The sequence below is a fragment of the Saimiri boliviensis genome, chromosome 15, assembly GCF_048565385.1.
Source record: "Saimiri boliviensis isolate mSaiBol1 chromosome 15, mSaiBol1.pri, whole genome shotgun sequence".
Classification (NCBI taxonomy): Eukaryota; Metazoa; Chordata; class Mammalia; order Primates; family Cebidae; genus Saimiri; species Saimiri boliviensis.
Window position 1 is genome coordinate 58,331,924 of NC_133463.1, and position 16,092 is coordinate 58,348,015.

At 36.9% G+C, this 16,092-nt stretch overlaps 1 protein-coding gene across 2 annotated transcripts in view; it reads left to right on the top strand.

Annotated features, from left to right (window-relative positions):
- EMC2 (ER membrane protein complex subunit 2) overlaps positions 1 to 16,092 on the top strand; it is a 60,850-nt gene that overhangs the window by 23,467 nt on the left and 21,291 nt on the right. For both annotated transcript variants that reach the window (XM_003938589.4, XM_074387053.1), the window contains one exon: positions 1,771 to 1,828. In XM_003938589.4, the coding sequence (XP_003938638.1) occupies positions 1,771 to 1,828 (58 nt within the window). The remainder of the gene's footprint in view (positions 1 to 1,770; positions 1,829 to 16,092) is intronic.

The window sequence follows — 16,092 nt, forward strand, 5'->3', positions numbered from 1 at the left end:
CCTTTACTTTTATTCTATTATATCTTTGTATTTAGAGGGTTTTGTGTAGACGGCATTTAGTTGGGTCATGTTTGTAAATCCACTTTGATAGTCTCTTTTTATTGGTATACTTACACTATTTACATTTAAAGTTATTAATATAGTTGTTTTAATATCTGCCATATTCATAACTATTTTCTATTGATTGCTCTTGTTATTTTTTTCTTTTGTCATTTCTGTTTTCTGCCTTCTCTGATTTAATTGAGAATTTATACGATTTTTTCCGCCTCTCAGTATATCAGTTATACTTCTTTTTAAATTTTTAAATAGCTGTCTGAGAGATTGCAATATATATTTACAACTGTCTACATCAGCTTTCAAGTAATACTATACTGATTGACAGGCAGGGCAAATACCTTACAACAGAGTATTTTTAATTCCTCTCTTTCGTCATTTGTAACACTGCTTTCATTCATTTCACTTATTCATAAACCATAATCACCAAATGCATTGTTGCTATTACTATTTTGAGCAAACTGTTATCTGATCAATAAGAATTAGAAAAATAAAAATTTTATTTTACCTTTATACATTTTCTAATGCTTTTCCTTCCTTTATGGAAAGGAAGGTCAAAGGTTCTGACCAATATCATTTTCCTTTTATATGAAGAGCAGCTTTTAACATTTCTTGCAGGGCAGGTCTGCTAACAGCAAATTGCTTTAATTTTTGTTTGTCTGGAGTATATTTCTCTTTCACATTTAATGGACAGTTTCTCAGGATACAGATTTTTAAGTTGCTTCTCTCTCCAAACACTTTAAATATTTCCCTACTCTTTTCTTGTTGACCTGGTTTCTGAAGAGAAGTCTGATACAGTTCTTATCCTTGTACCTGTATAAGTAATGTGTTTTTTTCTGCTGGCATCTCTTAAAATTTTCTCTTTGTTTTTGATTTTCTGTAGTTTGAATATGATATACATAAGTATAGATTTTTTGGTGTTTATTCTGCTTGATGTTTTTAGAGCTTACTTGATCTGTAGTTTTGTCTATTACAAGTTTAGGCAAATTTTTAACCATTAATACTTCAAACGTTTCCAATATTTCTTTTTTCCTTCTAGTATTCCCATTACATATATGTTACATCTTTTGTAATTGTACACACTTCTTGGATATTGTGTTCTATTATTTAGTTGCTTTTCTCTTTTTATTTCAGTTCCGAAAATTTTTATTGACAATTCTTCAACCTCCTAACTCTTTTGGGTTATGTCCAATCTACTAATAAACCCAAGCCCAACAAAGGCATTCATCATTTCTTTTACATTGTTTTGATTTCCAGTATTTTATTTTGATTTTTTTTTTAGAGTTTCCATCTCTCTGTTTACATTACCCACCTGTTTTTACATCTTGTTTATTTTCCCATGAAAATACATAACCATCTTTTAAATTTCTAGTCTGTTTATGACAATACTTCTGCTATGTGTGCATCTGGTTCTGATGCTTGTTCTGTCTCTTCAACTTGTGTGACTAGTTTTTACTTTTGTACTTTGGACAAAACGAATTAATTTTTTTTTTAAGGAAATTTTCTGTAAGTACTATATACAGGATTTGCCTTACTTGACAAAGTAAGACTTTAGTAAACATTTAGCGTTCTATGAAGATGGGAAGACTTTGATAACAATTATAAATGCATTTAAATTAAAAGATTAAAGCCACTTTAATTTTTTTCTATATTTACTATTTGTCACCATATTTTTAAGGTAATAATTGTAGATGTTTCTTTTTCTTTTTTAAATAGATATGATGATGCTATACAGCTGTATGATAGGATTTTACAAGAAGATCCAACTAACACTGTAAGTTGGCAGATTGTCTTGAAAAAAATCTAAAGTTTAATTTAAAAGGTAAAATTAATTCATTGAGGAAATAATGAAAAGATACATAAGAAACCAAGTTTTATATTTTTAATTTTTGATTAAAATATTTTTATTTTAAATTTTAAATAGTTCACGATGGGCCACATTTTATTTAAAATAGATTTAAGACTCTCCAATAAAATTTGACTTCTATAAGATATCTTATTAGAAAAGGGGACTAGCTGAGATTTGGAAAGAGTAGACTATGTGTTTGCATAAAATATTTTGAAGTTTATGAAAAACTAAGTTGTTTGTGCAGTTACTTTTTAGTTGTCTTAATGTAAAATAAAAGAAGCCATTTCAGTAATTAGTATATGGAATTAATGAAGGCATTTTGTTTTGTTTTTGCTTTTTTCTGCCTTATACATGAGTAAGAAGAAATATATACCCCTTTAATTTACCATAATTTTGAAAAAGTATTTTAGTTTATTGGAGAGAATATTTGTTCTAAAGATACCTATATAGTAGTATATTTGTTTGAAAAATATCCTGGTGAATTCTGTTTTTAATGCTGAGAGCACTGTGGTTTATTGCCATAATAGCTTCCCTCAGGCTTAACCTTTCAACTAAAAAGTTACAGAGAGACTTTAGTCATTTTAGTGTTTCCTGATGAGCCACATTTTATTTTAAATAGATTTTAAGACTCTCCAATAAAATTTGACTTCTAGAAGATATCTTATTAGAAAAGGGGGCTAGCATTAGTCATTTTAATGTTTTGTGTCAGTATTTCCATGCACACATATGCCTGCTGAAAGAAAATATTTTTAAATTTTTTAAACAAAAACCAGGTTGAGTTCTTTTTTTTTTTCTATAGAGGAAGAAATTGTTATATTAACACAATAAATATACATGAAGAGTTTTATTACTTGGCAAGTATTTCTTTTAAAATAGACATTTAAAAAATCTTACATAATATCTGACTGTAGATTTTAAGATGTAAAATGCTTGGTAATTGAACAACAGTAACTTGATGTCTGTAGTTCCTAGAGCACATTTATCTCAGGCATTGATCATAATTGATATTCTGTAATAATACTTACGTATTATAGTAGTTGGTATGTTCCTTAAATGATAGTTGCTTACTTTTAATCCTTTCCCACCCCAGGGAGATTTTCTATGAAAACTTCCTAGAGGGGTTGTGGGTGTGTGTGTGTGTGTGTGTGTGTGTGTGTGTGTGTATATATATATATATTAGTCAGTTTTCATGTTGCTTATAAAGACATACCTGAGACTGGGCAATTTACAAAAGAAAAGTGTTTATTGGATTTACAGTTGCATATGGTTGGGGAGACCTCACAATCACAGCAAAAGGCAAGGAAGAACAAGTCACATCTTCTGTGGATGGCAGCAGGCAAAGGAAGCTTGTGCAGGGAAACTCCCATTTTTAAAACCATCAGCTCTCATGAAACTCACTCACTATCACAAGAACAGTATAGGAAACACCCACCCCCATAATTCAGTCACCTCTCACTGGGTTCCTCCCACAGCATGTGCGAACTGTAGAGTTACAATTCAAGATGAGATTTGGGTGGGGATATAACTAAACCATATTATTCTTCCCCAGGCCCCTCCCAAATCTCATATTTTCACAAATTCAAAAACAATCATGCCTTCCCAACAGTCCGACAGAGCCTTAACTAATTTCAGCATTAACTCAGAAGTCCACAGTCCAGCATTTTATCTGAGACAAGGCAAGTGTCCTCCACTTATGAGCCTGTAAAATCAAAGTCATGTTAGCTACTTCCTAGATACAGTGGGGGTACAGGCATTGGGTAAATACCGCTATTCCAAACGGGAGAAATTAGCCACAACAAAGGGGCTATGGGCCCCATGCAAGTCTGCAATCCAGCAGGGCAGTCAATCTTAAAGCTCCAAAATGATCTCCTTTGACGCCATGTCTCATACTCAGGTAATGCTGATGCAAGAGGTGGGTTCCCATGGTCTTGAACAGCTCCATCCCTGTGGCTTTGCAGGGTACGTCTTCCCTCCCAGCTGCTTTCCTGGGCAGGTCATGAGTGTCTGTAGCTTTTCCAGGTGTACGGTGTAAACTGTTGGTGGAGATACCATTCTGGAATCTGGAGGATGGTGGCCCTCTATACAGCTCCACTAGGCATTCCCTGGGTAGGGACTCTGTGTGGGGGCTCCTACGCCACATTTCACTTCCACACTGCCCTAGCAGAGGTTCTCCATGAGAGCCCTGCCCCTGCAGCAAACTTCTGCCTGGACATCCAGGCATTTCCATACATCCTTTCAAATCTAGGTGGAGGTTCCCAAACCTGAATTCTTGACTTCTGTGCACTCACAGGCTCAAACCATGTGGAAGCTGCCAAGGCTTGGGCTTGCATCCTCTGAAGCTAGGCTCGAGCTCTATGTTATCTCTTTTCAGCCACAACTGGAGTGGCTGGTATGCTAGGCACCAAGTCCCTAGGTTACATGTAGCATGGGACCTTGGGTCTGGCCCATAAAACCACCTTTTCCTGTTAGGCTCTAGGTGTGTGATGGGAGGGGCTGCCATGAATACCTTTGACATGCCCTGGAGCCATTTCCTCTGTTGTCTGTGGAATTAACAATTGGCTCCTTGTTCCCTATGCAGATTTCTACAGCTGGCTTGAATTTCTCCTCAGAAAATGGGATTTTCTTTTCTTCATATATATAATGTGTGTGTGTGTGTGTGTGTGTGTGTGTGTATATACACACACACACACACACACACACATATTTTATTGTACTTTAGGTTCCGGGGTACATAGGAAGAATGTGCAGGATTGTTGCATAGGTACATACATGGCAATGTAGTTTGCTGCCTCCATCCCCATCACCTATATCTGGCATTTCTCCCCATGTTATCCCTCCCCAACTCCCTACCCCCCACTGTCCCTCCCCTAGTCCCTTCACCAGCAGACCTCAGTGTGTGATGCTCCCCTCCCTGTTTCCATATGTTCTCATTGTTCAACACCTCCCTATGAATGAGAACATGTGGTGTTTGATTTTCTGTTCTTGTGTCAGTTTGCTGAGAATAATGGTTTCCAGGTTCATCCATGTCACTACAAAGGACACGAACTCATCATTTATTATACCTGCATAGTATTCCATGGTGTATATGTGCCACATTTTCCCTGTCCAGTCTATCATAGATGGGCATTTGGGTTGGTTCCAGGTCTTTGCTATTGTAAACAGTGCTACAGTGAATATATGTATGCGTGTGTCTTTATAATAGAATGATTTATAATCCTTTGGATGTATACTCAGTAATGGGATTGCTGGGTCAAATGGAATTTCTATTTCTAGGTCCTTGAGGAATTGCCACACTGTCTTCCACAAAGGTTGAACTAATTTACACTCCCACCAACAGTGTAAAAGTGTTCCTATTTCTCCACATCCTCTCCAGCATCTGTTGTCTCCAGATTTTTTAGTGATCGCCATTCTAACTGGTGTGAGATGGTATCTCAATGTAGTTTTGATTTGCATTCCTCTAATGACCAGTGATGATGAGCGTTTTTTCATATGTTTGTTGGCCTCATATATGTCTTCTTTTGAAAAGTATCTGTTCATACCCTTTGCCCACTTTTGAATGGGTTTGTTGTTTTCTTGTAAATCTGTTTTAGTTCTTTGTAGATTCTGGATATAAGTCCTTTGTCAGATTTCCATTTCTGTTGCATTATCAGGCTGCAAATTTGCTGAACTTTTATTCTCTGCTTCCCTTTTAAAACTGAAAGCCGTTAACAGCACCCAAGTCACCTCTTGAATGCTTTGCTTCTTAGAAATTTCTTTTAGCAGATACCCTAAAGTATCTCTCTCAAGTTCAAAGTTCCACAAGTCTGTAGGGCAGGGGCAAAATGCCACCAGTCTCTTTGATAAGACATAGCAAGAGTCACTTTTGCTCCAGTTTCCAGCAAATTCCTCATCTCCGTCTGAGACCACCTCAGCCTGGATTTCATTGTCCATATCATTATTGACATTTTGGGCAAAGCCATAAACAAGTCTTAAGGGAATTATAAATTTTCTCACATTTTCCCATCTTCTTCTGAGCCCTCCAAACTGTTCCACCCTCTGCAGGTATCCAGTTCCAAAGTTGCTTCCAAATTTTCAGCTATCATTTTAGCAACTCCTCACTCTACTGGTATCAGTTTACTGTGTTAGTCTGTATACATGCTACTGATAAAGACATACCCAAGACTGGACAATTCACAAAAGAGAAAGGTTTATTAGACTTAAACAGTTTCACATGGCTGGAGAGGCCTCAAAATCATGGCAGAAGGCAAGGAGGAGCAAGTCACATCTTACATGGATGACAGCAGGCAAAGAGAGCTTGTACAGAGAAACTCGTGTTTTAAAACTATCAGATCTTGTGAGACTCGTTCACTATCATGAGAACAGTGCTGGAAAGACATGCCCCCATAATTCAGTCACCTCCCACTGGGGTTCTTCTATTGATGCATGGGAGCTGTGGGAGTTAAAATTCAAGATGAGTTTTGAGTGGTGACACAGCCAAACCACTATATGAGTGAGAGGGAGGAAGGGAGAGAGGGAGGGAGGGAGGGAGAGAGAGAAAGAGAGAGAGAGAGAGAGAGAGAGAGAGAGAGAGAGAGAGAGAGAGAGAGAGAGATGGGGAGGGGAAGGGGGGAGGGGAAAGGGGAGAGGGAATGTGTGTGTGTGTTTTGTTGTAGATAGTTAAGAACTTTAATTATTTTGTGAAGATTCTCAGAATATAGAAAGTCGAAGGAAAGGTTTTAACAGCTGCAAACCAATCTGTAGTAAAAAAAAAAAAAATGATAGCTTTTGTAAGCTTATGTAGATACTGACAATAAAAAGAGTTCAAATTGGAAAGTTTTTGAATAATTTCCTAATCTAACAATTTTAATAGCTTACCATCTGTCTTAGTTCAACAGTTTCTTATAAAAAGCACTCATTTATTTTTCTGAAAATTTTCTCATTTATTTCTTTAATTATAAGACTTCATCCTGATTACAGATATACTGATTTTTCACTTAGCCATAGACTGAAAAAAATGAAATCAAGTTTCTGAACGGTTTCTGAATTTTATTTTTCTTATACCAGGTTAAAAATCAGTATAATTTAAGTCAATTTTGGAGTTAGGAGTATAATATTTTATTTCTGTCTCAGTTTAAATTGGGATTCTTTAATAAGTTATTTCACTACTTTAGAATGTAAGATAATATGTAGTTATTATGTAGCTCTGTCTTTGTAGTACCTTTCGTATTTTATGGCTTTTTGTGGCTTTTAAAACTGGCTAAAAGAGAAAGCCAAATGGTTCCCCTCATAGAATATGTGTGAAGTGGTACAAGTTGAACATCCTTCACCTGAAAATTTATAATCCAAAATGTTCTAAAATTCAACTCTTCTTGAAGAATGAAATAATATCACAGGCCATCCCTCATCTCTTGTGATGAGTCACAGTCAAAACTCAATGAAAATACTATTTTCTGCCCAAAACTATTTAACATTGTATAAAAGTGTTATGAACCTTCAGGCTATGTATATTAGGTGTGTAGGAAACATAAACCAATTTTGTGTTTAGGGTTGGATCCTTTTTGCTGTGATATGTCATACATACAGAAATATTCCAAAATCTGAAAATATCTGAAATGTGAAACACTTCTAGTTTCAAGTGTTTTGGATAAGGGATACTCATATTGTAGTAACTAGGTCCCTTAGTGGTTAGGTAAACATTTGAGAGCGAGGTGACTTAATTCAGCTTTGCTAAATGTATTATTCTTTTATCAAACATTATCTAATCTTTTCTCAGTCTCTTCTTTCCTTCTGTAAACATTTATTGAATGCCTGTCACGAACCATCAAAGAGTTGCTTTAAGAGTAGAAATTCTGTTTCTGTCCCTGTATCCTTAGAAAGCACTGTGCTAGACATTGAAGGAGAAAACAAAGCCATAAAAGACCTAGAACTAATAAAGTCTATTAGTAGGCTTCACTAATATGCAACAGTTAAAGTTACTGTGTAGAAGACATCATCGTTTCTCTTTCCAAAGCAACTTTAATATCTCAAAGGTAGGAAAGTCCAGTTTAATTCTAATGCATAGCTGTAGTTCAGACGTTTACTGTTGTTCTCTGCATTGTCAAAAAGTGATCACGTGACCTTTTTATTTGTCTTACGCCTCTGTGTTTCTGGATATCCAGTATAGAAATAAAATTGTTCATTGAAGCTTTAAGCTGCTCTGCTTCCTACACACATGCACTCATTATTCTTTCAGAGAACATTTGTTGAGTGTTTGCAGTGTGCTTGGTAGTGGGAACACAGGATGAATTAGATAGCATCTTGCCTTTTCTATGCTTTTAGTGTGGTAGCATGATGTGATGAACATGCTGTAGACTTTGAAACTATTTTATTAAATTCTCTTTCTTTGGTGACTTGTTGCATGAGTTTTGAGTCTGGAAGGCCTTAAAGGATGAGTGTGACTTAAATGAAACAAAGACATTGTATCCCAAGTGAATGCATGAATAAGCCTTAGCATTATTAAACTACAAGGCCTGCTTATGAAAGAAAGAATAATATAATTAGAATGGAATTTTAAAAATGTTTTATTTGAGAGAGTGATGAAATGGCATACCTTCTCCCCATCTGTCTTTTTTAAAGTTCTGAATACTCTATTGATAAACTTTTACTCATATTAAAAATTGCAGACAATATAAAATATATATGGTTAAAAAATAAGTCTGTTCCCTTACCTCCTGGCTCAGGCTCAGGTCCTCCTTCCCTTAGGCAAGCACTATTAATGACTTTTCTATGTGATCTTTGGAGTTTTTTCATGCACAAATAGAGAGAGAGAGAGAGAGAGAGAGAGAGAGAGAGAGAGTGTGTGTGTGTGTGTGTGTGTGTGTGTGTGTGTATGTGTATGTATTCCTCTGTTGGGGATAATGGTTAGAAATGCAAATGTGGTATGCTCTGTGTAACAATATATTTTAAAGATCTTGCCATGTCAGCACATCCTTTACATTATCCTGTTGACTAGCTATACAGTATTGCAGTGCATGGATATATAGTCCCTTGTCTTCATGAAAAAGTTACTTTAACAAAGTCTCCTTGGTGAACCTTTAGGTTGATTCCGATGTTTCTCTCAGAAACAGTTTTTCAGTGGATGTCATTTATGGGATGAATCTTTAGAAGTGAAATATCTGGTTCAGGATGTCCTTGCATTTTAAATTTTGATTGATATTACCAAATTTCCTTTTAAAAAGGCTTTTTATTCATCTGTACCCACTTTCTATGGTTTATGAGAGTGCCACTTTCCCCATATTCTGCCACATGGTATATTGCCAGCTTTTTTTTCTGACTAGTTGCCAGTCTCATTGGTTAAAAATGTTATTTTGTTATAATTTGCATTGTAAGTACTGCTGAACTTCTTTTAATATGTTTAAATAGCCATTTGTATTTTTCTTTCCAAGCTGTTTTTTACACTTTTTTCAAATTTTGTTTCTCCTCTGATAAAGAGAGGCAAGGTTCTGGTGCTCTGTCTAGTTATCCTCCTCCTGCACTGATTTACCTCTGAGGAAAACAATATTTTATACCTCTGAGTTGATTCATTGTACAGAGTAGCTAGAAGTACAAAAAGAAGATCTATATTTGTGAACAGCTTGGTATATTATACTTAAAATTTTTAATTTTTATTCTTAGAGAATGGAGAACGAAGTCAAAGTTTGATTAGGTAAATACCATCAATTATTTTCAGAGATAACTTGTCATCGATATAGGATATATTTCGGAGGAGACGTGAAGGGATATGTAATTTGGAGGCTGTTCTGTCTTAGGCTAGAGATTATGGGAATCTAAAACTAACGTGGAATTGGAGGGGATTGGGCTATTATCAGCTTTTACTATTTGTATTACTCCAGTACCAGTTTTAACTCTTTTTTTTTTTTTAATGATTGATATTTCATACTTTCGGTCTTCCTTAAGGGAAAAATATTACATCTATTGAGTGGAACAGTACCCAGCATTTGGTGGGCTTTCAGTGAATACTTGTTGAATAAATACTTTTCAGAAAGCAGAGTAATTATTGTCTTCTAGTTGATTTCCTACTTCAGAAAGATGAGATTTTGTCCTGAATTGTGAACTCTGCCTATTGCAATATATAGTATTTGAAGCTTTATTTATGAATTAGATGTAATTTCCTCTGTGTCAAGGGTTAAAATGCTTTTTTTTTTTTTTGGTGAGGGAAGTGGGGCTGATTTTTATTCAGGCTTCTCACAGTGGTTAGAGCCACTCTGTCTTCAGAACAGTCACAGCACAGGTAATGCATCACTGAGACTGCCTAGAAAAGTCTGACCAGCTGAATCTTACTGCTTAAAATACACATATTCACAAAAACTGATAAATCGTAACATGCCTCATACGGGAATGTGTTTGCATTTGCAAATGTCCTGACTGGATATAGCACCAAATCCTCCACCAGCCTTCTTCATTCACCTGGAAAACCAGTGTCAATCACATCTTCCTGGCCTCCTAACTATTCCTTCAATTCCCTATTAAATCTCTCTCTGAGAAGGGTGGCCTCCTTTAGCAGGGGCCAGACTGTGATGGGGAATTAAGCTCAGCTCTGCAGGTTGCATTTTGGCCTTCTCCCTCTTCTTGTGCCTTGCGGGTAAGATGCTGCAGTGAATCCCACAGTTAACACAACCAGTTCCCCACTGTAACTGTTGAAAAGAAACTTGAGAGGGTCAGAATACATCCATTTAATCAGTAGTTAACTGAAAAAGGGTTCATTTTGGTAAAACTTGTTCACCTTTGATACGTTTCAGAGAGGTATTTGGGAATCTTTAAAAAAGGTAAAGTAAAGGCATCAGAGGGCTTTGACACACTGGCCGACTCTATATGCCAGCCTACTTGTACCCATTGGATTCAGTGGAGGGAGGCAGGCCCTGTGCTACCTCCAGTGCCCACAAAGCCTCCTCCTGGCAATTCTGGGCAGGGCCGACATCTGGGCCACAGTTACTTCAAGTCTGTCATTGAAGATCCAATTAAGCTCCTGTCTGAAATTCTACCTTCTGTCCCAAGTGGTTGGGGACACCTCCAGGGGTTGGTACCAATTGGTACCAAGCACAGCCTTGGGGGGTGTCAGACTCAGAGCATATTTCCCTTTATAGGGAACAGAACACAGGCCTCTGCATGACCATGGAGCAGTGTTCAGATTGCAGTGATGAGTAGAGGAAAACCTCCACTTTGAGCGCAGTATCTTTGGTAAACACAGGGCACTGCAGTCAACAGTGCTGCTGAATACACCCCAGTACACAGTCAGACATTTGTTCCATAAACAGTAAATGCATAAGACCAATTACCTTGAGAGGGCATCTTGCTCCAGAAGATCCTTTTAAAATGCCACATTTTCCAGGGTTCTAGGTATGAACCTTGGAGGTAGGGAACCTGGATTCTGCTTTCCTTTTGCTGGTCAATGGTCCAGTTCCTTTTGGGTCCCTGAGTCTGGAGTGAGGCAGGAGGGAGGTTCTAGATTGTATTTTGCTGGTAGGCCTTAGTCCTTTAATCCTTTTCTAGGTTGTATCTCTTCTCCAAGTAGCCCATTTAAATATAAAAAAAAGTTTTATGTCTTTTAGAAAAAATTGTTAGCTAGCCCTATTCTGTGTAAGATTATAGAAGACATGTAGCCAGTTGGATGAAGATTTATTCGTGGTCTTTAAAAGTTTGAAACAAATTATATAGGTCCCATTTATTGTTTGGCACTAGTGTATATAACTTTAGTTGGAAAAATCTTACAGGAGCATGATTGTTCCAATTCTAGTCTTCCTTCAAGGTCTAGCTGTCTGTAGCAACCTCCCCTTTGATTGTTTCAGTAAAAATCACAGTAACTTTTATGCTCACTCTGAATTTTAAAAAATACTGTACCTTTATAGTTCCTTCTCAATTTTATTTATATGATATTTAACACACATTTCACTTAAAAGATGAATTCTTTGAGGCCAGGGATTGAACCTTATGTATTCGATGATCATTGAAGAAAATAGAATGGATCTATGTTGTTGGCCAGTTGATTTACTTTTGAATAATGGAGTAAATTGTTTGTGGTTCATAGTATTCTTTTAGTAGGGCGTTTTTTACTATCATACATGGGTTCTTGAGAACTGTTGCATTTCTTAATGCCCCCAAATTGTTTATTCAGAACATCAGTGAGGGCCACAAATTATTTGAATTGGTATTTGCTAAAAATCTTCTAAACTTTGTTAGGGCAAAAATGTTAATTATTAGCATTGATTAAGGGATGATATGATTTGTTTAGTGAGCTCTGATTTTGTGAATTTTTTAAAAAAACACTCAAGCATGTTCAGTTAAAATAACAGCTTATATAATCATCCAGATTTCTTTTCTGCTTTACAACTGAGATAAAGCTGCAGCTTTCTACAAAGCAGAGTATAAATATGAGGAAAATGGTGAAAGGAGGAGTGATAAAATTGAAGAAAATGATGATGATGATGATGATGATGATGATGATGATGATGATGATAATGAAGGAAGGTAATGTTGTCCAAATATTTGCTATGGGCCATCACTGAGCTAAGCACTTTACATATATTATCTCATTAATTATCATCATAATCCTGTCAGATATTGTCTTTATTCTGTAGGCACACAAGATCATAGAGAAGTTAAGTGACTTGCCCAAGATTGTACAGTTAGTAAGAAACTTTGGATAGGTACCTTGATTTCAGAAATGAAGGCTATTTATCATGAGGAAAGAAACAATGGTAATTAATGGAATTGAGAGTAGGTAGTTAATATGCATGACAACCAGCTGTTACCCCTACAGAAATTTTATTATTTAAATTTGGTCATTTAACCAGACTCTATTTGTCACTATTGAAGAGTATGTGAAGACTAATAACTTGTTTTTCTTTTTGAAAATCTAAGCATATTTTTTACTTTATAGAATATTACACTAAGGAAGCTGTGATAGAATTTTTTTTTTTCTTGAGACAGGATCTCGCTCTATTGCCAGGCTCTATTGCATTGAGGTGATTATAGCTCACTGCAGGCGTCCCCAAACTTTTTACACAGGATGCCATTTCACTGTCCCTCAGACCGTTGGAGGGCCGCCACATACTGTGCTCCTCTCACTAACCACCAGTGAAAGAGGTGCCCCTTCCTGAAGTGCAGTGGGGGAGTGGGGGAGTGTGGATAAATGGCCTCAGCAGGCGGGCCTTAGTTTGGGGACGCCTGGCTCCCTGTAACCTCTAACTCCTGGCTCAAGCAGACTTCCCACCTCAACTTCCCGTTTAGCAGGCACGTGCCACCACACCCAAGTAATCTTTTAAAACTTTTCATAGAGGCAACATCTTGCTGTGTTGCCCAATCTGGTCTGAAACTCCTAGGTTCAGGTGCTCCACCCACCTTGGTCTTCCAAAGTATTGGGATTACGGGAATGAACCACTGTGCCTGGCCAAAATTGATCTTTTTTACAAGCCTTTTTTTGTGTGCTCTGGATAAGACTCTAAAGTGACCCAGAAGCCACAAGAAGCCTTGTTGAGCCTTATTCTGGTTGCTCAATAATCATTGAAAACTTAGGGTTTTGTATGGCTTTTGGGAGATATGCTGCTTGACTCTTTATTCACAGTTAGACATTATCTGAATAAGGAATTGAACAGCTGAGTAGTAAGTGCCCAGAGAGCAAGAGACTGGCAAAACAGAGATGTGAATATTCAAGAGTCCCAGGATTTGCAGTGTAAGTCTGGGCTTTGGTTTTTGTCTACATAAAATGAAGAGATGTAATTATTACTGCCTGCTCCTCAGTTCATTCCAGCTGTAAAATTTGTGATGTATTCATTTCTTCTGCAGATAGCTACTGATCATCTACTTCCTACAGTGTCCAGTACCATTCTGTATGAATGTGTAAAAACTAAGATGTGTGTTCTATTTTTATCTTAGCTTTTTAGCATTGTTTTTGTTTTCATAATTGGTTGTCTGTTTTATGTATGATATATTGTATATTGTTTGTTTAAAATTTTAGATATGCTTTGAATTATATGGCAAGACTTTAAATAGCTTTTTTTTTTTTTTGAGATGGAGTCTCACTCTGCTGCCCAGGCTGGAGTGCAGTGACACAATCTCAGCTCATTGCAACTTTTACCTACCAGGTTCAGGCGATTCTCCTGCCTCAACCTTTCAAGTAACTGGCATTACAGGGGCGTACCACCACACCCAGATGATTTTTGTATTTTTAGAAGAGACAGGGTTTCACTATCTGGCCAGGCTGGTCTTAAACTCCTCACCTCAGGTGATCCGCCCACCTCGGCCTCCCAAAGTGCTGATCATAGTCATACAGGCGTAAATCACAATGCCCAGCCTTAAATGGCTTTTAAAAAATATCCTATATTATAAGGAGTACTTTTTGAAGTTTTGTATTTTATAATAGAAATTTTAACTACAGATATTAAAATCACTTAGATACAGAATTTTTCATTTTTAAGACTTTACTTCTATAAAGATCGGTCAAACAAGATTAGAAAAAATGAGAATTTAGGCATATTTTGCAGGAAAAATAGTAAAAGAAATGCAAAATCAAAGTTGTTAAATATTCAAGACTATTAACATGTAGTCTTAATGCTGGTTTTTAACTGTTTTTACATGAAATTGACATAGAATAAATGGTACATATTTAAGGTTTACAATTTAATACGTTTTAATGTTTGTATATACCTGTGAAACCATCACCACAATCAAGATACTCAACAGAGCCATGCTTAAAAGTGTCCTTTTGCCTCTTTCCGTTTTTCTGTTCCTATATTCTGGAACTTTCTTCTGGGATGCAGTTAAGTTACTTGCAAACGGTTCTAACCTTTTGAGTTTTTGTTAGACCCAATCCAGAAAGTGTTTAGACCAGGGCTAATTATTCCCCATTTGCTGAAGCGGGATCCTTCTAGGTACTCTATTCAGTGCACATGAATCATGACATTTTCCAGGCTGGCTGGTAGAAGAGACTATTTCCAGCCCTGTACCAGTGCTGTGCATTGTTCCCCTTAACCCTTTCTGGTGGTTCTTTCCACGGCCTTGGGTAGTTTCCTCACCTGCATACACTGATCAGTACAAAACTAAGTACTCAAGGGAACACTGCACAGCTCCAGATTCCTTATTCTGTATTTTTCTTTCTTCTCTGGCATCTATCCTGTGAAGTCTAGCCTCTTTGATCACCTTGGACTCTCAGCTCCTTCTCCTGAACTCAGGGAGTCCACTTGGCTCAACCTGGTTTTCCCCTTCCTGCACAGCACCCTTGAAACTCTGTCAGTCAAAGCAGTAAGCCAGGGTAATAAAAATAGGGCTCACCCGGTTTGTTTCCCCCACTCTCAGGGATCACTGTCCTTCATTGCCTAAGTCCCAGACCTTAAGGCAGGAGGAGGAAATCTGGTCCTGTTTTAAATTAGCATTAAGCAGAACTAAATTCTCTGCTTAATGCTAATTTAAAACAATTATGATAAACATTAGTCTTATGCCCAAATAGTATGATTTTCTTGAAAAGAAATATCCTGTAAAAGGCTGTTATTTAATAAAAAGTGTATGACTTAATAATACACCTTTGCTCATATGGTAGTGATACTTTAGTAGGGTTTTGTTGTTTTTTTTTTTTTAAGCTGTAATATACATTTTAATTACAAAGATTGGCTTTACGTAGCTGAATGATACCACTTAAATGTTTGTTTAAAATTTTAGAATAGTAGGAGATAAAATGCTAGCCATATCTTAGGTTTTACATAATTGAGAAATGTATAGGAACTTGGGGGCATCCTTCTCTAATTAATAAAGCCTATTATTTATTTGTTTATTATTTATATTTTCTTTTGTTTTTATGGTAGAATCTCGCTCTGTTGCCTGGGCTGGAGTGCAGTGGCACCATCTTGGCTCACTGCAGCCTCTGCTTCCCAGGTTCAGGGGATTCTCCTGCCTCAGCCACCCAAGTAGCTGGGACTGCAGGTGTGCTCCACCACGCCTGGCTACTTTTTGTATTTTTAGTAGAGATGGGGTTTTGATGTGTTGGCCAGGCTGGTCTTGAACTCCTGACCTCAGGTCATCCACCTGCCTCAGCCTCCCAGAGTGCTTGGATTACAGGCATGAACCACCGTGCCCAGCCACTTTTGGGAAGTCTTATAGAAGAATCTAGTATGAGAATCAGAAATTTCACATGTTCTAGTTCTACTCCTTTTTACACATTTCAGTTGGAAACACATCTATTT